At 41.1% G+C, this 27,416-nt stretch overlaps 1 protein-coding gene across 7 annotated transcripts in view; it reads right to left on the bottom strand.

Moving 5' to 3' along the window:
- dlg3 (discs, large homolog 3 (Drosophila)) overlaps positions 1-27,416 on the bottom strand; it is a 483,556-nt gene that overhangs the window by 295,840 nt on the left and 160,300 nt on the right. For 3 of the 7 annotated variants that reach the window (XM_048544762.2, XM_048544764.2, XM_048544765.2), the window contains exon 1: positions 3,498-4,226. The exons of the other annotated variants lie outside the window; for them this stretch is intronic. In XM_048544762.2, coding sequence (XP_048400719.1) covers positions 3,498-3,818 — 321 coding nt within the window. In that variant the 5' untranslated portion in view covers positions 3,819-4,226. Of the gene's footprint in view, positions 1-3,497; positions 4,227-27,416 lie in introns of those variants that run through there. 7 annotated transcript variants of the gene reach the window in all.

Genomic DNA, 27,416 nt, shown 5'->3' with positions numbered 1-27,416 from the left:
TGGAAACTAGACAAAAATGTGAAAAAGGAAAATGATTGCTGAGCTTTTGGGAAGCGATAAATTAGAGTTAATAAAATGTGAGGCTGGATGAACACAGCAGGCCCAGCAGCATCTCAGGAGCACAAAAGCTGACGTTTCGGGCCTGGACCCTTCATCAGAGAGGGAGATGGGGTGAGGGTGCTGGAATAAACAGGGAGAGAGGAGGAGGCGGACCGAAGATGGAGAGAAAAGAAGATAGGTGGAGAGGAGAGTATAGGTGGGGAGGTAGGGAGGGGATAGGTCAGTCCTTGGAAGATGGACAGGTCAAGGAGGTGGGATGAGGTGGTAGGTAGGAGAAGGAGGTGCGGCTTGGGGTGGGAGGAAAGGATGGGTGAGAGGAAGAACAGGTTAGGGAGGCGGAGACAGGCTGGACTGGTTTTGGGATGCAGTGGGTGGAGGGGAAGAGCTGGGCTGGTTGTGTGGTGCAGTGGGGGGAGGGGACGAACTGGGTTGGTTTTGGGACGCGGGGGGGAAGGGGAGGTTTTGAAGCTGGTGAAGTCCACATTGATACCATTGGGCTGCAGCGTTCCCAAGCGGAATATGAGTTGCTGTTCCTGCAACCTTCGGGTGGCATCATTGTGGCACTACAGGAGGCCCATGATGGACATGTCATCTAAAGAATGGGAGGGGGAGTGGAAATGGTTCGCGACTGGGAGGTGCAGTTGTTTATTGCGAGACGAGCGGAGGTGTTCTGCAAAGCTGTCCCCAAGCCTCTGATTGGTTCCCCAATGTAGAGGAAGCCACACCGGGTACAATGGATACAGTATACCACATTGGCAGATGTGCAGGTGAACCTCTGCTTAATATGGTAAGTCATCTTGGGGCCTGGGATAGGGGTGAGGGAGGAGGTGTGGGGGCAAGTGTAGCATCTCTTGCGGTTGCAGGGGAAGGTGCCCACCACACCCGGCACCTTCCCCTGCAACCGCAGGAGATGCTACACTTGCCCCCACACCTCCTCCCTCACCCCTATCCCAGGCCCCAAGATGAATTTCCATATTAAGCAGAGGTTCACCTGCACATCTGCCAATGTGGTATACTGTATCCATTGTACCCGGTGTGGCATCCTCTAAATTGGGGAAACCAAGCGGAGGCTTGGGGACAGCTTTGGAGAACACCTCCGCTCGGTTTGCAATAAACAACTGCACTTCCCAGCCGCGAACCATTTCCACTTCCCCTCCCATTCTTTAGATGACATGTCCATCATGGGCCTTCTGCAGTGCCACAATGATGCCACCTGAAGGTTGCAGGAACAGCAACTCACATTCCGCTTGGGAACCCTGCAGCCCAATGGTATCAATGTGGACTTCACCAGCTTCAAAATCTCCCCTTCCCCCACCGCATCCCAAAACCAGCCCAGTTCGTCCCCTCCCCCCACTGCACCACACAACCAGCCCAGCTCTTCCCCTCCACCCACTGCATCCCCAAACCAGTCCAGCCTGTCTCTGCCTCCCTAACCTGTTCTTCCTCTCACCCATCCCTTCCTCCCACCCCAAGCCACACCTCCATCTCCTACCTACTAACCTCATCCCACCTCCTTGACCTGTCCGTCTTCCCTGGACTGAACTATCCCCTGCCTACCTCCCCACCTATACTCTCCTTTCCACCTGTCTTCTTTTCTCTCCATCTTCAGTCCGCCTCCCCCTCTCTCCCTGTTTATTCCAGAACCCTCACCCCATCCCCCTCTCTGATGAAAGGTCTAGGCCCGAAACGTCAGCTTTTGTGCTCCTGAGATGCTGCTGGGCCTGCTGTGTTCATCCAGCCTCACATTTTATGATCTTGGATTCTCCAGCATCTGCAGTTCCCATTATCTCTGATAAATTAGAGTCCTCTCTTGAAGAGCTACCATAAGCATAAAGGTCACACTTTACTTCTGTATGATTTCATGAATCTTACAAAAACAGTGCCCATTAAGATTTGCTAAACCTGACTGGAAAATGCATACGCTTCTTTCAAAACGTGCGAAGAGGAATATTATTCAGATGTAGACGTCATTCCCTGATAGCTGAGAACATCATAATTTGCAATGCACAAATCCTTGTAACATGCTGCCTCTGGTCCTTAATATTTACTTAATTCCTACATTACTTAAAATATAACAAATCTTCAAGATCAACATTGTCCTAAAACTGATTATTCAGATGCCAATCTCATCCCAGATTACCTGGCATTCCTCTTTTATTCATAAATGTATTAATTTATATAAAGTGTCTCTCCACATTTACAGCAGAGGATTAATGTATTTAAAGTACCTCAGTGTGAATACTTATTAATATAATATCAATTTTGGATCTACAAGGATCATCTAAATAAAGCGGCACTCAAAGGGTTAAAGTTTGGTTTTTGTATGTATGATGTGCTCAGCAGTGACATCACACAGCACAGATGAGCGACTCCACATCTCACATCAGAGCCGGCGTCGTTTTTTTTTATTATTCTTAAAGAATTCAGGATGGAGTATGCAATTTTGAAAGTGGAGTACAGAGAAGAAGAGACATGGGATGGCATTTACAAAATGATCACATTCCTGTTCGTGCACTGCCTGTCAGAGTAGGCATGTCGACAATATTGAGCTTTAAGCAACAACAATAATAGCTCTCAGAACCAGAATACTGTTTGTCCATTGCTTCCTTCCCCACTCCTCCTGGATGGTGCAGCCCTGCACAAACATTTGTGCTTGATGTAAGTCTAATGCAATCAGCCGTGTTAGTTCTTTGGGGGAGGTGGCGGGGGGTGGTCTCTAGGAACAATATCTAAAGCATAGAATCTATTCAGACTATAATTCAAATTATAGTGGAAATGTCACAATTTATTATAAATAATGAAACAAAAAAATGCAGCTAAACATCAAAATCTTTCTCAGAATTATTTCATAATAAATTCAACAGGCGAATCACTATGTGAATCTATGTCATACATATGTTTCAGCATGTATTAAAAAAATCTCACTGTATCCTAGCAGCAGTCCCAATGAAAATCTTTTGATCAACTGCTCATAATAGCTCCTATTCATATTGTACAGTGAATGATTTTTCAGTCTCCATTTTATTTCACACTATTATTTTTCCTAGCTTTCTCCACTGCTTAGGATTAGGTCAGGATAGAAAGTGGAGCTGGCATTTATATTCCATCAATATATTACTAACCCATGATAACAGGTTACACAAAAATGACAAATATAAACCTACAAAAAAGCAACTAAAGCCTTTTGATGATTTGCAGCAGGATGGCACATACCATTACAGGGTCTGAACAATAGAAATTCAAATTATTCATTCACTGGGAAAATTTACAATTCCACTGTGCAGAGAATGCACATAGCTATTATTGATGGCATATTTCACAATCATAAAAATCATTCAAGCAGATAGATGCACCAAACTCCACTGCTGCATCTAGGCTGTATCCCTTGCTACACAGGGCTCAAAAGGGTTTAAGTGAAAAAATATTACGGGCCATACCTGTTCATACCAGTCACGTGTAGAACATGTACACTCCGGCCACCATCCACTACTGTTACCATTCACCTTAGGTGCACTCTTATTCTGGCTTTTAATCGGTCCACTATCACGGGAGGTCGGGATGAGCTTGGTTTTATTCCTGGCAGCAGCTCCGGATGAAGATGGCAGCGTCTGTGAGCTGAAACCACCATATCCATATGGTTCGTGCTGCCATTCAGAGTAATTCTGTGGTTCCATCCGTCGGAGAGCTGCCATCCTGGTTGCCTCATAGCACTCTGGGCACTTGCAGCAATGATGGTTCTTGTGTAGATTTGCTTTCATGACCAACACTATCGTTCAAATACTTTTTCCACCTTTGGAGTCAGAGGAAACAAATCAATTATTTTTCTTTATTTTCAATCCAGAAAGAAATAGTCCTTGTTCTTTGTCCCTTCTTTCTTCGATTTGCTGCTTCTTGCTGTTAATGGCAGACCTTGCCAGTGGAGGCGAAAGCTGGAACTGCAGAGCGCTCGATGCTGGCCAGTGATAGACTTGAGGATGCAAGCATCCCTCCAGCAACCTTCTCTCAGACAGCACCAATCAATATGCTGCACAGAACACCATTCAGATACCTAGCTCTGTGAGCCGCAGCATCAGTAGCATGCATCATTTCAGTATATGCTGCTGTTAGAAATCCAATAACACCACTATGAACGAATGCAGCACTGATATTAAGGAGCACTTTCATGATGACCTTAGGGATTGGAATTGTTGCCTTTAGTCCCTTCACTGCTATGAAACGTCATCTGCATTGATGAATGTGCTTTGATGAGTATGCTCAGGACTTGATTAGTACATCCTAGTTGCTCAATATCAGGACCTTTTAAAAGCTTGCTAGGGCTATCATAATGATATGCCAAACGAAGGGAGAGTGATGTCTAATTCGAAGCAAACTAACTTAAAATCTTCCTCCTGACTAATTATCAAAACACAACAATTTTGAAACTACCTTTAGGTCCTGCATTATAATGTGAGCTATTTAGTAACCTATTTGTCTTAGTTACTCTGAGAGATCACATTTGTTATTTTTAAACCACTTTGTTGGATTTCTGCTTCGTGATGAGTTGCCAGCGGGTTTCACAATATGTGTCATGTATACATATAGACAATGGGAGTAAGTATAACTTTGTGTGAAGCGTTAAAAAAGGTGATAGAGAATCAACAGATTGTCTTACATCAGTCTTGATTTTTGTTTCCATTGACTTTAACAGAAATAGAACATCAGGGGAGGTTTAAAGTAGGGCAACAGTTCAGTGTCTCTGGTTTTACACTTCTGATTCAAAATGATGCCCTTGAAATTGTACTTTTGCCAAACAAGCTTAGTGGATACTCACTTGCTAATTTTCTGAGGTTTATTGTCATAATTTACAGAAACTTGTGCACACTGTGCAGTTAAGCCATCCTTCAGAATGAAAAGCAAGCCCCAGCCATCCTTAGCTGAGTGTATACCTTTATATCACCTGTCTAATTTTTAAAAAGAAATTAAATAAAAATGTAGATAACGAGGTGTAGAGCTGGATGAACACAGCAGGCCAAGCAGCATCATAGGAGCAGGAAGGCTGACGTTTCGGACCTAGACCCTTCATCAGAAAACAAATCAATTCTTTTGCTGCTTCTTGCTGATGCAGATTTCTGATGAAGGGTCTAGGCCTGAAATGTCAGCTTTCCCGCTCCTCTGATGCTGCTTGGCCTGCTGTGTTCATCCAGCTCTATACCTTGTAATCTCAGATTCTCTAGCATCGGCAGTTCCTACTATCTCCAAATAAAAATATAAATCCCTTTAGCAAAAATAAATACTTAATTACTAAAAAGTATATTTTCCAAACATGCATAAATAATTTCTGTCACTGTCAGAAATGCAAAATTAATTTTGCCCATTGATTCTGAGGAGGAATGGAAACTACATCCGACCTGCAAACACTTTTTGAAAGTTTAAAGAACAATATTAAAGATGAATTGTTACAATATTTTGTTGAATATTCAATGTATAGCATATTTATCAAAATATTCACTCTCCAATACGCAGTCAAGCTGTTCTAAATCAAGAAAGACTTGCATCATATAGCACCTTGCACAGCTGTGTTATACAAATAATATGAAACAGTCCTTATTCTTTGCAAATATTCATAATTTTGGGTGGAATTTTCTCAGAATCTGAATGATGTTGGCTACAGTTAGAAAGTTAGGTAAATATGACAAGAATGAAAAATGAGACTCTCGACAGCGAGAAAAAAATTCAGATTTTCCATTTAAAGATGAGAATCTCACTAGGTGAGGGATGAGGGGCCTATCTGCATTAATTAATTTCTAATTATTAATCTTATCTCATTTATATGCAGGTTACTGTTTTCCCAGGTGCTGGTGAGAAACAAGATGATGCTAATTCCTATTTTGAAAGTCAAAATGTTTACCTGGTGGTTGCAGCCCACTAGTGCCTTTCCCAGGCATTTATGTTGGCCAGCATTCTCTAATACATCAGGGAATTCTCTATGGCCAGCACGACTTGCATCATCCATCCATGGTAGTCAGTACTAGTAAAGCACCATAATGATATGCCAGATGAAGGAAGAGTGATATCTAATTCGAAGCAAACTAACATAAAATCTTCCTCCTGACTAATTATCAAAACGCAACAATTTTGAAACTACCTGTGGGTCCTGCGTTATAATGTGAGCTATTTAGTAACCTATTTGTCTTAGTTACTCTGAGAGATCACATTTGTTATTTTTAAACCACTTTGTGGGATTTCTGCTTAGTGACCAGTTGCCAGTGGTTTCACAATATGTGTCATGTATACATATAGACAATGGGAGTAAATATAACTTTGTGTGAAGCGTTAACAAAAGGTGATAGAGAATCAACTGATTGCCGTATATCAGTCTTGATTTTTGTTTCCACTGACTTTAACAGAAATAGAACATCAGGGGAGGTTTAAGTCAGCGTATACCTTACAATCCCATACAACACTTCAATATTGCAGTTTGGAGTTCACTGACACTTCACATTTCAAAGTAACTGCCAGGCACCAATCTCAGGCATCAGAACTGGGGGGGGCTGCATTTTTGGGCTTTTCCATTTGTTTTCTGTGTGCTCACTTAATTTGTGCTTTATTGGATGCTCACAGATTTCCTGCATTCCCTCGTCTTTTGGCGCAGTCATAAAGCCGAGCATCTTGTTGGCCAGCACTGAACTGTCAAGGGGAGAGACATGTTGTTTTACACCCTGTGCTATATTAGTGTTATATCCACAGCATGCGTTACCACTGGTTAATGACAAGCAAGATGTGTGTGCTTTAACCCATTAGCCAAGTCTGAACGTCTAAGGGAGTAGGCCTTGGTCCAGTTTAGGGGGCTATGGTCAGTCAGGTGATCTCACCACAGTCAGTCAAGGGCAACATCCATCTCAGTTCACTCCAGTCAATCAGCCACTTGCGCACTTAACTCATGTATTAACCAACTATGTAGATTACAAATTCTGGGTAGAAGCAATTCTACCATATCAATGCAGTCAGGACAGTGATAGACAACGAGCCTTGGTGGGAGGTGGGTGCGACACTGGAGTTATAATGGTAGATAGCAGTGAGAAGATGATGGCACTTACCTTTGTTCTTGCTGCCCCAGGGAAAAAAGGGTGACTCTCCGCCCCAACACTCCATCCAGCAGCAAGCAATGTCCCTGTCAGCAAAGTGGGCTACAAATTTGCCTTTCTCAGGCAACTTCTTTGGAATTGTGCAGTGACACATCACTAGAGGGAATTACTGATTTGCAGTGTTTGAAATGATGCACAGTCTGGGTTTAGACAATGGCACCAGCAGCATAATACTGGAAGGTACTGGCATTGGTGAGCACTTCTGCAGCTGCTGGGCATAAAGTAATGTGTGCGCTGTGCTGTGGAGATTAGTGCTTACTTTACAAAATGAGCAGTGTAAGAGTGCTTGAGAAAAGTTGCCAGAGGTTCACAGAAGAAGCCGTTCATAAAACTCCCTAAAATATGGGAAAATATATTCTTATCTTTAAACTTTAAAAAAGCAGCAAGTGATAGACAGAGCTAAGCGATCCCACAACAAATGGGTCAATACAAGCTCTGCAGTCCTGCAACATCCGGTTGTGACTGGTGCAGATAATTGACCTCCAATAACCACAAGCATCTTCTTACCTGCCAGGTATGTCTCCAATCAGTGGAGATTTTTCCCCAAATGCACATTGCTTTCAGTTTTACTAGGGCTCCTTGATATCACATTTGGTCAAATGCGGCCTTGATGTTACATACTGTCATTCTCACTTAATCCTTGGGTTTAAACTCTTGTCCATGTTTGAACCAAAGCTGTAGTGAAGTAGGGAGGTGAGTAGCTCTGGTGGAATGCAAACCTGGTGTCAGTGAGCAGGTTATTGCTGAGCCAGGATTGCTTTATAGCACTGTTGATGATCTTCCATTACTTTATTGATGATTGGGAGTAGACTGATTTAGCAGTAATTGACCAGGTTAGCTTTGTCCTGCTGTTTATGTACAAGACACACTAGCCAAATTTCCATGTTGTCAGGTAGGTGCCAGTGTTGTAACCATACTGGAAGAGCTTGGTTAGGCAAGCTGTAGAGCACAAGTCTTCAGGACTGTTGTTGGAGTATTGTCAGGGCCCATTGTCTTTGCAATATTCAGTGTACACAACCATTTCTTGATATCAAGTGGAGTGATTCAAATTGACTGAAGAACGATATCTGTGATGCTAGGGACCATAGGAGGAGACCGAGATTGATAATCTAATCAGCACTTCTGCCTAAAGTTTGCTGCAAATGCTTTGACCTTATCTTTAGCACTAATGAGTTGGGCTCTTCCATCATTGAGGCTGGGGATATTTGTAGAGCTTCTTCCTCTACTGAATTGTTTAATTGTCCACCACCATTCACAACTAGATGTTGCAGGACTGCAGAGCTTTGATTTGATCCATTTGTTGTGAGACCACTTAGACCTGTCTATCACTTGCTGCTTTATAAAGTTTAAAGATAAGGGTGTATTTTCCCATATTTTGGGGAGTCTCATGAACGGTTTCTTCTGTGAACCTCTGGCAACTTTTCTCAAGCACTCTTACACTGCTCATTTTGTAAATTAAGCACCTACCTCCACAGCACAGCGCACACATTACCTTATGCCCAGCAGCTGCAGAAGTGCTCACCAATGCCAGTACCTTCCAGTATTATGCTGCTGGTGCCATTGTCTAAACTCAGACTGTGCATCATTTCAAACACTGCAAATCAGTAATTCCCTCTAGTGATGTATCACTGCACAATTTCTGTAGGAGATCCTCTGGGTAGTGTCCTCGGCCCAACCATCTTCAGCTGCTTCACTAATGACCTTCCTCTATTATAAGGTCAGAGGTAGAAATGTTCAACACCATACACGACTCTTCAATTACTGAAGCGGTCCATGGTCAAATGCAACAAGACCTGGATAATATCCAGGCTTGGGCTAACAAGTGGCAAGTAACACTTGCACCACTCAAATGCCAGGCAATAGCCATTTCCAACAAGAGACAATCTAACCATGCACCTCAAATCAATGGTGTTACCATCACTGAATCCCCACTATCATCATCCTAGGGGTTACCACTGAACAGAAACTCACCTGGACTTGCCACATAAATAAAGTAGATACAAGTGCAGGGCAGAGGCTAGAAATATTGCAGCAAGTAACTCAACTCCTGACTCCCCACAAATGACAAGGCATAAGTCAGGAATGCAATGGAATATTCTTCACTTGCCTGGGTGGGTGCAGCTCTGAAAACACTTAAGGGCCTTGTCCAGGACAAAGCAGCCTGCTTGATTAACACCGCATCCGCTTTCTCCACTTGTTGCTGTTTGCAACACAAAGTGTACTACCTATAAGATGCCCTGCAGAAATTCACCAAAATCCTTAGCAGCACCTTCCAAACCCACAACTACACTTCAATCTAGAAGAACAAGGCCAACAGATACATGGGAGTACTACTACATGCATGTTCTTCTCCAAGTCACTCACCATCTTGACTTGAAAATATATCGCCGTTCCTTCAATGAAGTTGAAGATAGTTGGGCCACGGACACTACTGTGGGGAACGCCTGCAGATATATCCTGGAGCTGAGATGACTAACCTCCAGCAATAAACGTTGGCCAGCCAGCGATGCCTACATTTCTTGAGTAAATAAAATAAAACTTATTAAATAATTCTTTAACTTGATTGCAAATGGCCTGTTTCACAATTTGAATAATAATCCCATTTCATGTTTAATGGTAAATAACTGCTTCACATGCACTGAGTGAAAGTCAGAGACAAAGCACATTGATTTCACCTGACAACCTCAGGAGATCTAGATTTCAGACAGTGAGAAATTAAGCAAATTTCTCATTTTCAAATTAATGTTGACATAAATAGTTTGCAGATGAGATATGAATGTATTTCTGCACAGTGTGAGACAATACAGCAGATATGCAAATTGATGGTAGAATGGAGGGAAGGAGGAACAGGAGAGGAAAAGAGACAATGCAGGCTCAATGGTACAATTTGAGGGGAGGACAGCAGCAGAAGGACCTTGGGGTTCACATGCATGGTTCTCTGAAGGTGACCAGGCAAGCTGAAACAGTTGCTAAGAAGGATTATAGAATATTTGGGTTTATAAATAGAGGCACAGAATATAAAAGCAAGGAAGTGATGCTACACCTCTACAAATCATTGGTCAGACCACGTTTGTATCATTGTGTTCAATTCTGGGCACCTTATTTAAGAAAGGATGTTAAAGTACTGGAGAGGATTCAAAGGATATTTACTAGAATGATACCAGGACTGACGGATTTTAAATACAAGGAAAGATTACAAAGATTATTATCTTTGGACCAGAGAAGATTAAGTGGTGACCTTATTGAGGTGTTCAAAATTACAAACAATTTTGATAGGGTAAAGAAAGATAGTCTGGATCCAATAGTTGGTATGTCAATAGCTGGGAGTTAAAATTTTAAGATTCTGAGCAAAAGATCTAGGAGTGCTATGAAAAGAAACTTCTTACGTCAGAGTTGTTAGGATTTGGAATGCACTGCCTGGGAGAGTGGTGGAGGCTGATTCCATATGAGGTTTCAAAAGACAGCTGGACATATATTTGAAAGTGATTAATTTAGAGGGCCACGGAGGTAGGACTGAACAATGGAACTAGCTGTGTAGCACTTTTGGGAGCCAGTGCTGACACAATTGGCTGAAGGGTTTCCTTCTGTATTGTAAAATTCTTTGATTCTATACTTCCTTAATGCTCCCCCACTTTACAGCTGACTTGAAGTTTGCTGACCTCTGCACACTTCATACTGTTTTCTGAGTATACACTCATTGACTTCAGCACCAATTTACAGGTTCCCACCTTCTCTGTGGCTCATATTGTTTTCTGAGCACACACAGTCTTTAGTGCTCAGTCACAGGCTGCTAGTCTCTGTCTCACATTGCTTTTTAGCACAGAGGGACAAGGAGACCGCTTGTGAGTAGAGAGCACTGACCAGTTAATCTAACAGTCAGATAGGGGGTGGACGTATGTGACAACATTCTATGTCAAATTCAGAACTGCAGTGTGTGCTACCAGTTTACGTGGTAAGCACACTTTTCTAAGTAAAAAGCAAGTATGAAAATCAAAGTAGAGCAATCCTTAATGGATTTAAAGGTGTTCACAGTCTGAGCCACTTGGACTGGGTGCCATTAATTTTACTCAACAAAGCCACTTTAACTCCAAATAGAGAAGTTCCTTCATAATTTTGGACATGAAAAGGATGTTCATTCTTGGGGTGAGGCCAGAACTAGAGGACACTGTTTTAAAATTAGGGTTGCCCTTTTTGGACAGAGATGAGGGGATTTTTATTTGCTTTCAGAGTGCTATATGAGTTTTGACTAATCTGCCTCAGAAGATGGTGGAAACCAAGGTAATTGAAATTTTTCAAGGCAGTGATTGATTCTTTTGACAAGGGAATCAGGTTACTGGGGATAGATGGGAATGTAAAAACTGGAACTCAAACAGATCAGCCATGATTATATTGAGTGGTGGAGCAGGCTCACAGCACCGAATGGCCTACATCTACTCGCAATTCTTATGTTTGTGTATTTCTAACAGTTGATTCAAGAATATTACTTCAGAAGCCTGGGTCCATAACAACATGGCACTGCTTATTTACAGACTGTTGCAGACAGATGCCGTTGGTATCAATCTCTTGATTAGGAAATGATAAATGCTGCAGTCAACAGGTCTATTGTCTTAATCAGTCAATATCTTATCACCTTCCTTTACCTTTCTACGTTCCTTGTTAGTTTCAAAAGCCTTATCACAAGTCACCAACTCCCATTATGAATCACTGACTTAGCGTGTCTCATGATGTGGACATGCTGGTCTTGGACTGGGGTGGACAATGTCAGAAATCACACAACACCAGATTACTGTCCAACAGGTTTGTTTGAAAACACAAACTTTCAGAGTCTCAGTCCTTCTTCAGGTGTTAGTGAGAAAGGTAGTATCAGGCACAGAATTTATAAAGTAAAAGATCAAAAGGTCATACCACTGATGAGGATGCACTAAACTCTGAAGAGGATTTACTAAACAAACCTAAGATGCTGTTAAATCTTTAATCAGTTAGAAGGTTTTAATTTATTAATTTGTATATGTAAATCTCTGAATTTCATTCTCAAGTAACTGTCCTATGAGAAGTAAAGGTTTACAGTCTCTCAGGCAAGGAGTGCAGGATAAAATGCTGACCAGTTTAAACTTTCTGCCAGGGAATAGTGCAGGGAATTCTCAATGCCGAGCAATTTAGTTAGGAACAGTAAATTTGAATGGGGATAAAGCAAATTTGAAAGACAGACACAACCAGTTCGAAAGAAAACAGTGCATTAGAAAATTGACTTAAATATTTCTATTTGCTATCATTTATTTGAAGCTTTAGCTCAGCTCCTCTATGTTACCACCTGCCACTGAAGGGGGGGAAAGGTAATATTTCCAAACATGTCTATTCGTCTAATCATAAACAATTCATTCTCAAAAATTAAAAGCCACATTCCAATGTAGCTTTGTATTTTGTATCAAGTATGGCTTAATGTAGAGTTACCTTTTGCAAAGATTTAAGTCCAGCTATGGATCCTGGAAATTTTTCAAAGGTTTCATGAATACTGGGAGATGGTGAGAATTAATATTTTTTTGAAATGTTGTGGGTTGTTTCATTTGCTTTTGCCATCGTGTTAAACAATGAGCAGATTTTTCAAAGGACATTACTGGATGAGGATTGGCCTGAAGCCTCCGAAGTAAGGTAGGATCTCGTATTAAAAATATTTTGTTTTTCAGGTTATTAGTTATGCAATATTAATCAGGCAGAGAAAGCCTGAAGGAAGTGTTGCTTGATTTTAATGACATTGAATTAACACAGCATGTTAAGATATATGCTTCCTGATGCCCTCTTCGTGTTTGTGTTACAAATAAAGCTATGTCCCTGAAGCCATTCATTCTGCTTGCAGCACAGCATTGCATATTGTGCGGATTAGGAAATAAATCGATGCCTATACTGGATAAGGCTATGAAATTGTCAATAAAATGCCATAATAGAAAAGGGTGAAAAGATCCTGGGTTCCATTAGCGAAGAATAACATATATGGTCACAAATTAAAGACATGGTACTGCTACTGGAGTTGTACAAGGCATTGGGCAAGTCCGAAAGAAACGTAGTTTTGATTATCCAATTTTAAGAAATAATTGTTGGCTTTAATAAACGAAAAGGCAATTAATGAAGATGATTATGGATATCAAGAATTTGAGAGGTGTTATTGCAAATGGGACACTACAAGATGACTGATTTGAAACTCTCAAGAAAACTGACAAATTTGATCAAGACAAATTGTTTGATTTCGTGAAGACTCCGATTGAAAGTTTTCAAACAAAATGTCAGGAGGTAAGAATGGGAACCATAAGGCATTCACTCAAAGATTATGACATTGCTGCACTGTTACAGGAAATGTTATTGAAAAGGATAAGAGAAATGTGTTCAAGGAACAACTGTAAGTGCTTCCAGGCAGAAAATGCGTGCAGAGATATGATGAGGAGCGTAGGTGGGGTTGACTTACAATGATGTTAATTTACAGTGGTTAACTTGCAAGGCCTAATGGTTTTTCCCCCATTACTGAAAATTGGAATGTGCTTATGTAAATAAAGCTAAATTGAATAATTATCTGTTGCTACAGCAACAGACAAGGCTTGCCAGAAGAGGGTTGTGCATTTGGTAACATCATAATGCACATCTGGTGATGTCTGTGACTGGGGCATATGTCCCTTAAAATTGTGTTTCTTGGCTTTTTGGAGTATGGTTAAAATCGAAAGAAATTGCCCTTTGATAGCAGTAGTTAGTAATGACTTAATGCTTACCTCAAAAACATGGGTGTAGTGATTGATGATTAGCTGTGCATGAACTCCACATATAAGTGGCTGAGTTACAGCTGATGAAACTGAGAGACAATCCCTTGGCTGAAATAGTGATTCCTGCAGTAGCTTTGGGTGATGGTATTCTTGCTGATATTTTGATGTACAATGTTGACAAGCAGCCATAATATACATTATGAATTTCTCCAGAAAACTGTGAAGCAGACCTCATCTCTGATATATTGTACAAAATGACTCTAAAATGAAACAAACCATCAAACAGTTCCATGCTATCCTTCCATATCTAATGCCACCCATATGTACAAAGGAAAGGGAAAGCCTCTCACGTGTAGTTTTAGGAATGGTTCTTTCAAATATAAATTATGGTTAAATGTTTCACATTTATTTTCATAATTTTGATAGAATAACTAACTAAAGGAAATACTCAAGAAATACACAATTTGTTTCTTATTTTAAAGTAGGAGTAACATTTTGTGACTTGTGTCTGGTCAACTACAAAAAATGTAAAGTATTACTGCTGCTTCAAACAGGAAAAGAAAACTTTGCATTATAGGAATAATAGACATTTCTTTCTGTTAAATTGTGCAAGACCTACTAAAGAAAGAAACAAAATCAGAAATTACTGTAAAAAACTCAAGCAGAGTTAATATTTCCAGTGGCCCTTCTTCAGTCATTGGACCTAAAATGTTAACTCTGCTTTCTTCCCATAGATGCTGCCAGACCTTCCAGCAATTTATGATTTTGTTTCTGATTTTCGGCATCTGCAGTTCTTTGGTTTTCTGATAACTAAACAGAGGGTGGCACTGTCAAGACTGAAAGTGCCATCTGGAGTGGTGGCCCCTATTAGGAGTGCAATTGGCATTGAATCAGGAGCAGTGATAGAGGCCTGGAGTAAATATAAGTCGGGCAGACTCATAGCGACAAATCAGGCTGACCCTGCTGAACAGGTTGGTTGGGATGGGTGCTGTGCATACAGCCACCCAGAAATTAGTGGATGCATGAGTGGTTATTTTTCAAAATTCTATAGATTCCAGACCAGTTCCTTTGCGTTGGAGGGCAGCTAATGTACCCTTGCTGTTAAAAATAGAAAGAAAACAGGGAATTGTAGACTGGTTAGCTAACATTAGTAATAGGCAAAATGCTAGAGTCCATAATAAAATATTTAATAGCACAGCACTCGGAAAGCAGTGATAGGATCAGTCAGCATGAACTTACAAAAAGGGAAATCATGTTTGACAATTCTACTGGAATTTTTTGAGGATGTAACTAGTGGAGGGAAGAAGGGAGAGCCAGTGGATATCATTTACTTGGACTTTCAGAAGGCTTTTGATAAGTTCCCATGAAGATGGTTTTCATGTGAAACTAAATGCATGGGAGTGATGTACTGACAATGGATAGAGAACTACTTGGCAGACAGGAAACAAGAAAAGGAAATAAATGGGTTGTTTTCTGAGTGGCAGCCAGTGACTAGTGGGTTACGTTTGGGGTCAGTGCTTGGACTCCAGTTATTCATAATATATGTTAATGATCTAGATAGAGGGAACTAAACTCAATATTTCCAAGTTTACGACAACACAAAGATGGGTGGGACAGTGAACAGTGAGGAGGATGCATGGATGTTTCAGTGTGACTTGGACAAGTTGAGTGAGCTGGCATGTGCACTGCAGATGAAGTACAATGTAGGTAAATGTGATGTTGTCCACTTTGTTAATAAAAATTGAAGCAGATTATTATCTGAATGGTATAGGATTGGAGAGGAGGGAGGTGTGATGACGCCTGGGTGACCTTGTGAAGCAGTTACTGAAACTGAGAATGCAGGTGAAGCAAAAAGTGAAAATGGCAAAGGTTATGTTGGCCTTCACAGCGAGAGAAATCCAGTACAGAAGCTGGGATGTCTTGTTGCAATTGTACAGGGACACAGTAAGATCACATCTTCTGTTGTATTGCGTGCAGTTTTCATCTCCTTATCAAGGGAAGGGTGTTCTGGGTATGGAGCATGTGTAACGAAGATTTATCAGACTGATTCCTGGGATGGCAGGACTGAGGTATGAAGAGAGACTGGATTGGTTAGGACTATATTCACTGGAGTTTTTGAAGAACGAGAGAGGATCTCATGGAAAGCATTAATATTTTAACAGGACTATAACAGGGTAAATGCAGGATGATTGGTGTATCCAGACCATGAGTCACAGTCTAAGGATAAAGGGACTGACATATAGAGAAATTTCTTCACCCAGAAGAGCCTGTGGAATTCTTTGACATAGAAAGCAACTAAGACCAAAATATCAAATGATTTCAAGATATAGCTCTTAGTGGTAAAGGGATTGAAAGGTAGAGTACTTAGTTGAAGGATCAGTATTGATCATTTTGAATGGTGGAACAGGACTGAAAAGCCTATTCCTGCTGCGATTTTCTATGGTTTTCTGAACAGGAGGGACCAGATTCACTACTTCCATGAGCCCACATTCAGGCACCAGGGATGCATCTCACCATGCCATGTGACCCAGCACCTTGCTGACCCTTAACTACTATAAAATACCTGCAGCAATGGGGAGGATACTCTCAGTTGGCTATTAATTGGCCATTTAATGCCCATCATTTAACCCACCAGTAGGAAAACACTAGTGGCAGCAGGCAGACAATGGGCATAGCACCCTATAGCTTGCCACTGGATTCTACACTTGCATAGCATGCCAATGCCAGTGAAAATTTCAGCCATAATGCTCACTGGCTCATAATTTTCAGGCTAGCTCTTCATGCAAGTAATCACTGCTTGTCAGAAGAATTTAATCAAGGAATCAGACTTGATATTTCCTCTACATACAATAAATAAAGTAACATGGGACACTGGCAATCATTATTTTTGGCACAATGTGCTATTTGAGCTATTGTAACTTAATTGTCATAACGTGAATGATTCATTTTATAAAACATCTGTAAAATTGGCTAACATAGGACAACTGTCTTTATAAAATAGGCAAAAGGAGTGATATCTGTTAGATGTCTCTCAATCACCAGCTGCCACTTTACTAAAAAGGCCACCAAAACCCCAGAAAAATTGCGTACATTGTGTTGGCACCATGTTAACAGGATTTTTCTGGCTGATGAACAGGAGAAGTTCTGTGCAAATTTGTTGCCTATACATTTTGAAAATGGGATATAAATCCAAACTAACACAAATACAGCTCGAGAACTGCAGCTTCATTAAGGCAGGATACTGCTGACCTGTCTTATTGTGGTTACCTGATGATGTCTGAACTGATGAAACTTTAGAAATATCCAGTCAATGAAGGAGACTATTCAAGGATGCAAAAGTATAAGATTAGATATTGCGGCAACTTGCTTAAGTAATCTTTGCTAAGATTGTGGGATGGAAAGAGAAATCTTGTGGGAGAATAAATAATTGGATCAATAAAATTCATGATCAATTGATTTTCATACCATGGTAGTGTGAAAAGAATATACTTATAAGGTGCCAAAAGTTAGCTTTAGTTTTTTTTATTAGAAATTAAAAGTCAATATATTAAAGAATATATTCTCCACATGAACGCTTTCTGATATATTATTAAACACTTGAACAGAAAGTTTCAAAATATCGCACAGTTGAGGAGATCAATATCAATATCTGGAGTACAAGAGTGGCTGGGATGATGTTTCCTGAAAGGTTGAGCAACTGAGTGGGGTACGAAGATATTGTAGCTGTACAGTGAAATTTCAAGAATCTCTGAGTTTTAGTAAATGTAGGATTAGAGGTAAGAATTAAAAAAGTGTAGGGGGCCCTATGGTATATAAGTATTGATAGAATAGTATTGGAAAGGAGGTTATCTCCTGGAGATATAAGAGGGTTCCTTCCAACAATTGTGAAGAGACCTATGTAATGCGATCCAGCCTGGTTTGCCATTTCCCTTTTGCAAGGACCCCTCTATAGTACCTCCGGTCCTACAGTGCCATCCATTTTAAAATTAGATATTCACTTAACACCTTATTTGTCAAAATTATGCATCTATAGATTATGTGCAATAAAAAAATTAAACCATCCTTTTGCTTTCTTTCACACCAATAAAACAGAATTACTGGTGATCATAGCCATTTAACTTAGGTTGGGGTAGCTATAGTGCTCCTACCTCTAAACTTATAATATATCTAATTACAATTATATTATAATATATTAATATATTACATATATTAATAAACAGGGCCTAGTTCCTTGCAGACAGATAGAACATGAACACACACACATGCAGAAACATACACATGGATTCACCAACAAAACTGGAAACAGGCACTCTCTGGCTTATTTCTCACAAAGTACCCTGAGCAATCAGAGCAATTCTGCCCAGTTTGAAATTTAAACAAAGTCTGAACCGCATTTTGACACTAACACCTCTGGAAATCCATTAATCATAAACCAACTTCTCAAAAGATCAACATTTTTAGAAATTGAGGACTTATGAATAAACTGAACACTTATCCATTCTCAAAAATCTACAGAACCTGTGTGATGGAGATTACGGATTTGGTGTATGTTGTGCTGACCCAAGGGGCTGCTGTGACCTGAATTTGTAAAGCTTCTTGAGTATTGTTGGAGCTGCACTCATCTAGGAAAATGGGGAGTATCCCATCAAACTCCTGAGCTGTGCCTTGTGGATGGCAGACAGACTGTGGGGAGTCAGGAGGTTCTTAGACCCTGACCTGCTCTTGTAGCCATAGTATTTATATGTTTAGCCCAATTGAGTTTCTGGTTAATGGTAATCCCAAATATGTTGATAATGAGGGATTCAGTCATGGTGACACCATTGAATTTCAAAGGGCAATGGGTAAGATCATCTCTTATTGGAGTCAGTTATTACCTGGCATTTGTACGGTGCAAATGTTACTCAATACTTTTCTGACCAAGCACGGATATTGTCTAGGTCTTGCTGCATTAGAACATGAACACCTTCAGTATTTGAGGAGTTGTGAATGGTGCAGAGCATAGTGCAGTCAATGATGAGCATCCTCACTTTTGACTTTATTATGGAGAGAAGTTAGTTGATAAAGCAGCTGAAGATAATTGGGCCTAATACACTAATTTGAGAAATGGAGGATTTTTGTGGTACAGTGGTAGTGTCGCTCCCTCTGGTCCAGGTGACTTAGGTTCAAATCCCACCTACTCCAGAGGAGTGTAATAACATCTCTGAACACATTGATTAGGAAATTTATATTCTAAGACCTGCAGAGATATCCTGAAGCTGAGATAACTCACCTCCAAAAAACACACTCATCTTCCTTTGTGCCAGGTATGACTCCAAACAGCAGTTTTTCCTCTGATTCCTATTGACTCCAGTTTTGCTACGGCTGCTTGATGCCACACTCGGTCAAATGGCTTTGATGTTGAGGTCAATCATTCTCACCTTACTACTGGAAGTAAGTTCTTCAGTCCATATTTGAACGCAGATCAAGAGCTGAGTGGCCCTAGCTGAGCCCAAAGTGGGCATCACCGAGCAGGTTATTGCTGAGTAGGTGCTGTTTGCTAGCACTGTTGATGGCAACTACCATCACTTTTCCATTTTGTTGCATAGCTGCCACAGTTGTATCTCCCACCCTGTATACATTCTGTGTACTCCTTCACCCTCAGTGCTTCCTCCAAGTGCTGTTCAACATGGAGGAGCACTTATTCATCAGCTGAAAGAGGACAATACGTGGTAATCAGCATGAAGGGAAGTTTCCTTGCCCACGTTTGATCTTGTGCCATGAGTCCTCATATAGCCCGAAGCTAATTTTGAGGAGTCCCAGGGAAACTCACTCCCAGCTGTATTACCACTGGGTCATCACCTCTGCTGGGTCAATCCTGCCGACAGGACAGGACATATCTAGGGATGGTGCTGGGGATGTCTGGGACATTGTTTATAAAGTATGATCCTGCAAGTATGACTACAGCAGTCTGTTGACTGACTAGTCTGTGAGATAGCACTCCCACTTCCAGCACCGCACCCCCCTTGAACACTTTGCACAGTCAACAGGATAGTCATTGATAAGTGATAATGGGAACTGCAGGTGCTGGAAAATCCAAGATAACAAAGTGTGGAGCTGGATGAACACAGCAGGCCAAGCAGCATCTCAGGAGCACAAAAGCTGACGTTTTGGGCCTAGACCCTTCATCAGAGAGGGGGATGGGGTGAGGGTTCTGGAATAAATAGGGGGAGGCGGACCGAAGATGGAGCGAAGATAGGTGGAGAGGAGAGTACAGGTGAGGAGGTAGGGAGGGGATAGGTCAGTCCAGGGAAGACGGACAGGTCAAGGAGGCGGGATGAGGTGATAGGTAGGAAATGGGATGTCTCGACTGCAGTTGGAGATGAAGAGGTCAAGGGAGGGTAGGAGGCCTGGGGGTGGTGTCCAGGAAGAGGACTTGTGTTGGATAGTCACTGCTGTTGTTGTTTCTGGTGCATAGCTTGATGCCGGGTAGTCTCGCCAATTTCATTTCTTTTCGAGACTTTCTAATGATTGATACAACTTAGTGACTTGCTAGGCCATTTCAGAGCTGTTAAGAGTCAACCTATTGCTGTAGGTGTGGAGCAGTAAAGAACTGCAGTTTCCTTTCCTAAAAAACATTAGTGAACTGGATGGAATTTCCCCACGATGGTTTCATGGTCATCAGGCTCCAGATTTTTATTGAATTCAAATGCATCATCTGCCACGGCAGACCTGGGTCCCCAGACATTAATTGGGTCTCTGGATTAACAGACTTGCAAAAATACCACTAGTGGTACTTGACCAAAGAACTAAAGGAATTTCATTCAGAATCATTCTTCTTTTGAGAAAACACTTCAGAACTTTTCAACAATATCTCAATCTAACTACCTTTGGATACCAAACATAGCTTCTCCCTACTGCTTATCCATGCATTCTCTTAATAACATTCCTTAACTTCTCTCTATACCTTAGCAGAATAATAACTCTAACTTCAAAGAAGGCAGCACTGATCCACATTCAGACAATCCCACATATGAAATATTCCTGCTTTCGCATCATTCTATTGGTCAGGCCAACCATTCATGACATAATTGAGAACTTTACTGAGCAGCACATCCTGGTGATTTGTAAAATTAATTTCTCTATCAGACGCTGCCATGTGATTTGTGTAATTTACATGAAATTCAATAACTAAATGCTTTCTGTCATTTGAGCAAGTGGAAGAAATACTGACTAATGACACTGTTTTGATCGACTATGAGCCAACAAAGTAACTTGTTTTAACCTGTGATGTGTAACCACAAGGGTCAGGTGTGGAGTTATTTAATGCATCAGAAGCCAGGGCAAAATTACTCACAAGTTGAAAAGAGGCATGAGTGAACCAAGGTCTACAAATACTTGAACAGACAGCTCTCAAACTATTAAATCTTTGAACAGCTGATACTGTGGAGCAAATGTATTTGCAAAGGAGGAATGAACTTCGAACAATAAACAAAAATTCATATGAATGTTTTATATTTTCCTTTGTTCTCTGGTCTCTTTCAAATCTCATCAATCTTCTCCTGCACTGGGTGTATACCTTCACCATCTATTTGGCGTCACAGGTATGTTACATTTTAACACCAGAAAGTGACAATTAGCTTTTTAGCTTCATGGCTATTCCCTTGAAATGTATCAAGGGCTTCATTCGATTATACTTTGTACTCTTTCTCTGGCTTATTGTTAGTTAGAATGTCAACTAAAAAGCGACACACTGTTTTCATTCTATCTATTGCCTGATCCATACGGCAGGTAAAGTAGTCACCCAAATGGTAACATAATGAGAGGTACAACCATTTGCATGTATGAATGATAAGCGATTTCTTGCTCTGTTTAGTTAATTCTGTTATAAAATCTATTTGACAGATGTATCTTACTGAATACCTTTTCATCAGTCAAATTATAAATCAAATTTTCACTGATAGGCAATGGATAAGTATCATTCTTGTTCACATTATTTACAATTTACTTATAATCTCCACAAATCTGAACAGACTTGATTGCTTTTTCTACCACTATTCACTGCTTTTTAGTTGTTCCTGTTCTTTACAATCTAGCCAATTCATTATTTCATGCTTCTAACTGTGCATTAGGCTTTTACTCAGACTTGCAAAATGTCAACTGCATATCACCTTTTATCTTCTCTTCAGCCTTGTGATGTTTAATTTTTTTAGTTCTTCTTGCTCAAAGCCCCACTTTATACTCCCTTAGAACTTTCTGAATGTCAGATGTAGTCTTATTAAATCCTCAAATAAAGTAACTCAGTCCAGTTTATCTGTAATTTGTTCAGTCAATAACTTCCCATCAGTGACACTTTGTTTCCTTTAACTATAAGCAATGGTATATAATTTATTCATCGTTATATTTCACCCTAAAACTAAATCAACCTACGCTGAAATATTGTTATTGGGATATTCTGAAGAAGGGTCTAGGCCTGAAATGTCAGCTTTCCTGCTCCTCTGATGCTGCTTGGCCTGCTGTGTTCATCCAGCTCTGCACCTTGTTATCTCTATTGGGGTAACTTGTCAGTTTTGCAAAAAGGAACTTAAGAGAGGGATTGCTTGGACTTTTCTTCCAATGTAATAGACACTGCTACAGCTGTCTCAATGAACAAAGTAAGCTATGAATTTCCAAGTATCATGTCTACTATATGCACAGGAATTATCTTTTCAGTCTGATTATATTCATCTCTGTTGTGCTGTTTTTCTTACCCTCTAACTGAATACAACTCTTGATCTTTCTACTCAACAACATCATTTATGCATCTGAGGACTTCATAACTCAGCTCTAGATTGAACTTTCATCTATTGCATAGCTGTGACCTAGAGCTCTGCTGCTTCCTTCACACCTGCACTCCATCTAGATGTGACGGACTTTACCAGAGACATAGCTCTTTCATTCCAAATTAAACATTTAGATGGGTCGTGACTACATCTCAATTTTTGATACAGGCTTTGAATTTGGTTGCTGTGGCTTGGATCTCATTGTAATCCAGTGAACATTTCCTGCCAGCTCAGCGAAGGATCTCCCTTGCAATTTTCCTTCAGTCATCTCCATGGCCTTTGACTCATCCTTGGCCTTCTTCATGTCAGCTCATTGCCCATTCTTAAAATTTAGTCTTGGAGTTCAGCATGCTTTAGGTCTTTTACAAAAGTATCCCTAAGGTTAATTACTAAATTAGTGAGAAAGTACCCTTCACTTTAGAATGTAACCTGCTGCACTCTCACTTGGCAAGTGTTTCATTTGATGGAATAAAATTCTTAGTGCAATTTCACTTCGCACCATAACAGGAATCCAGTAATGGATTAATTTTAGATTATTTCATAATACTGGGATCAATTGGAAAGCACTGTTTGTGAAGTAACTCCACGAAGGCCAGTATCCCGTCTGCAACTCACCCTTACTTACATGTGTATAGTACATGACACTGACACAGCCAGCTCACAAATGGCTCCTAGACTGAACAGAATCTCTGACACTCCTGCTTACGTCAGCCAGGGCTCCATGATTGGATCAAGCTAACAGCCTCAATAAGGGAACTCATATTCAATGAGATCCACTTGGCAGACCTTGCACCAATCGCTATTATCCGCCTTGCCAATTTTATGTGCTTTTAGCTAAGTGGGAAAATCTCTAGTTTATAACTACACTGGTCTTTTTTGTGAGGGTTGAATTCCTATTCATTCCAAAAAAGTGCCTAATGAGCCTTCTTTCACTCAGTTACAAACAATGCTGATTCACTGACCTGAACATGAGCATATGCACAAGCAACAATCTTTCTAGACGCTTAAGATCCTTCAAAACCAATGTTAGATTTTGAAAGAAAGAGACAATGCTTTTCAGTCTCGAACTTTCCAACTGAAATGTAAAAATTAATTCCATTTTAGCCCAGTTGCTATTTTATTTTGTTGTGTGCTACACTGAGAAAAGCACACAGGACAAATGTTATAGAGGGTTTGAGCAATATGGGCTCTGGTAATATTTGTGGCAGAGTCAGACAAAAATTCCAGCAAGGCCGATTTCAATGACAGGAGCATTTTGCATCAGCTTTCAAGCTTTTTTCTTTTAACCAGAAGTGCTATCACATACAACTGAACGACTTTCCTGCCAGCAAATCACCGTGACTTTTTTTTTGTTTTTTAAAAACTTTTAACCACCAATCAATAAAATATCCATGCAGCCAATTAGATATTCAAGCAAAGCCTATTATGGGCAATGTACACTATCGAAGGTAGTAGGAGAGAGGGTAGGGGCTAAATCAAAATAGACTGGGAGGAGGAAATAAAGCACCATATTCCTTATAAGCTGTTAAGAAGTGGCACGTCGAGTTGCCAATTAAAGGGGATTCTAGGTTGTTAAGTGCTTTGTTAATGGCTCAATCAGCTCATTAATATTCAGCTTCTTGTCTTACAAACACATCAAACAAGTTAGATGTTGAAAAATTTCAACACAAGGCTTCAGTTTATCACTTATTCCAAAGGACATCTGTGGTGTACAGGACAAAACAGCCTCATGCACCCCACATCTATGAACATTGATGTCTGGCATTTATCATCCACTCACCACCATCATGGATGGCCTCTCGGGAGACACAGGCTTACATCACAGGGCATACCAGCAGCTAACATTGAATAGATGTTGTAGGGACACTTCACACACAGGGACAAGCATCCAACGCACAGTTTGGACCCGACTGTATCTCAGTGTGCTTGACTGTGACCCGACTGTGCTCACTTGCTCTCTTAGCACTTACCTGCGTATTCGCAGTATCCATGCCTTGTCGTGCCATGCCAATTTGTGCAGTCTTGCAACTAGGTGGCTTGTCTTGCTGGTCAACAGTCTTCCATCAAGGGGGCAGGCATTTTGCCACATGGCAGTGTGCTACAAAAATCTTACATGTGCCAGCAGCTTATGTGACAAATATAATACATGTTAAGTAAGTGGAAAGCCAAGTCAATCTTAGGGTGTAATCCCCAAAGTTCACAGAGGGCCAATCAACCAGGGGCTCAAGGATCGGCTAAACGTTCTGATGGCCTTCTTGCCACATGCAACTTTAAAGGTTGGTGGGGTCAGGCAGTGTGGAGATGGAGAGCTCAGTCACCTCTGGACTGTCCTGAGTGGAGACTTCTCAGTGAGCAGTGTATGGTTCTCCGGCTGGGTGTCAGCTAGCAGCACCTTGTCTCCCTGTGAGGGAAGTTTCCTGCCTCTTCTGCGACATTGGCATTCAGATATGTGCATCTCTTCAGCAGGCTATGAGGACACTGAATCTGTTTCTTCATAGCAGCTATCAACCTATCCATGGAGGCAGCCAGATGGTTACATGACTCTGCACTTTTATAAATTCTGGGCAATAGAGGCAATTCCATCCCACAAAGTTGCCTGTTGCTTCTGTTCCTCCCTGTACATGTGGACAAAGTTCCTGATTGCCAAGAATACTAGGTCCACCATGTCTGGGGCTAAGCAGATGACTGGCCTCCTCTTCCATTGAGTGCATTGACCTGGGGCATTTCTTTTGACTATTCACCAGGTTGTGGTTTTCTAAGCCTAATGCTTCCACTGAGTTGTCAGTATCTGTGATGTGGGGCCTCTACAGATATTTTCTCATCAACCTACTTAGAGATGTTATTACACATTGCTGGAGAAGGCAGTACTCGAATCCAAGTCTCCTAGGCCAGAGGTAGGGACACTGTCACTGCATTACAACAGACATCAAAGGTCGAGATGGAGGACTCGGTGGTGGGGGGGGGCTCAGTCGTTTCACCACACAGGTGGTAGATGTGCTGCCAGTAGCTACAAGAAAAGAGATAGAAGGTGTTGCAGACTGTGGTTATAAGTGGCGTGCAATAAATGACACTGAGAGCAGAGTTAATGTGAGGGTTGCAGTGGAATGAAAAAAAGAGACTTACACAGTTAGCTGAAACATCATCTCACAAAGCAGTCATAGCGTTGTCCTGTGAGGTTCAGGAGTTTCTCCTCACAAGGAGCTTAATGTTTTGCCCATACAGGGCCTGCGTGCCCTGTCATGGGCTCTCTTCTCCTGTAATAAGAGAACGGAAATGATTGATCAAGCTGAAAGTGGGTGGCTCGGCTGTTAGTCAGTCCTACTGCAGATGTGTCAAGGGATCCTGAGGGAGTGAGTAGGCAGAATGGAGACTATGAACAGTTTGTGATGTAGGAGGTTTGTGGGGAAGGCGTGAGAATGAGTGAGGGAAGATGTTGCAGTCATTACTGAGAGACACAGAACACAAGCTTTGGTGAGAGGCTGATACAGTAACAGAGATAGAGGGTTCTAAGAAAAGAGTGTGGTATTTGGTGCAGCACAGAAAGTCATTGGCCTTCTTTGATCACAACTGGCTGCTCCTTTGCACCATACAGGTGGCAGTGACCCAGTTGGAAACCTCAAATCAGATGTCTGATATCTGGTTGGTGGCTTTAGAGCAGGCTGTTAGTTTCTGTTGCCATGGCCTTCTTTGCCAATCCTTTCAAGAACAGAATTCCTATCCTTTGCACCATCTCCTCATCCATGTGCCTGTCAGGGAACTGTAGTGCCGTTTTCTCCTTCTCCAACATGTTCAGGTTCCTTATGTCAATAAGCAAGGCAGCTTCAGCAAATCACTGCTCATCCATGTACACAACTGAATTTTTAAGATGGCACTGCTACAAGGGATGCTGGTCCTTCAATGCATATCTGCTGAGTGGAAAGTTATTCCAGGAATGGTGCTTGGTAACATGGAACCAGAGTTGGACAAGATGGATGCCATAGATAATGAGGTAGTTTGATAGGAAATGGTGAGAAAACACGCTGTGCCTCACAGTGCCTATCCTTTCAAAATCGCTCAACGCAACTTGGCCTTAGCCAAAACAATGTAAATTTCAGCCCATATGCTCTGTAAACAGCCATGATGACTTTATTAACATCTGCTGAACAAACAACAGGAACACAAAATGCTCAATTTTTACGCTACGTAACAAGAGATGCTCAGGAACATCCAATCACCAGTGGGACAAAGGACCCACCTTAGGGTATGGTCCCACAAGGGATGAGATGAGTGTTTTGTAAAGGTATTCCTTATTTTGCAGCTTGGAGAAATGTATTATTCAAAAAATAACAGAATTTCCTTTTTGACATTACTAGGGTTTCCACAGGATAATGTTGGAAAACTACCGACGTAGTCACCTTCTTAGTACAATTTCTGTACTCTTTTCCTGCCACGGCTGAGACCACATCTGCCATTATCACAACACGAGCCAGCTTTGAGGAAAATGTTTAGGCTCGAGGTTTGTCACAACGCTAGTAAAAACGGATGACAACTGTGAGAAGGGGAGCTATAAGAATCCTGTTTTAGCAAATTGCCAGCTTTTTCTGCACAGTCATTCATGAAGTATTGATCTTAAAACACCAAGACCGCTGAAGCACTTTTAGTTTGTTCCAATAAAATACAGCATTCAGTGTTTGGTTTGAAAAGTTGAG

Source organism: Stegostoma tigrinum, chromosome 15 (genome assembly GCF_030684315.1).
Source record: "Stegostoma tigrinum isolate sSteTig4 chromosome 15, sSteTig4.hap1, whole genome shotgun sequence".
Classification (NCBI taxonomy): domain Eukaryota; kingdom Metazoa; phylum Chordata; class Chondrichthyes; order Orectolobiformes; family Stegostomatidae; genus Stegostoma; species Stegostoma tigrinum.
This window is presented reverse-complemented; position numbering and strand designations above follow the sequence as displayed.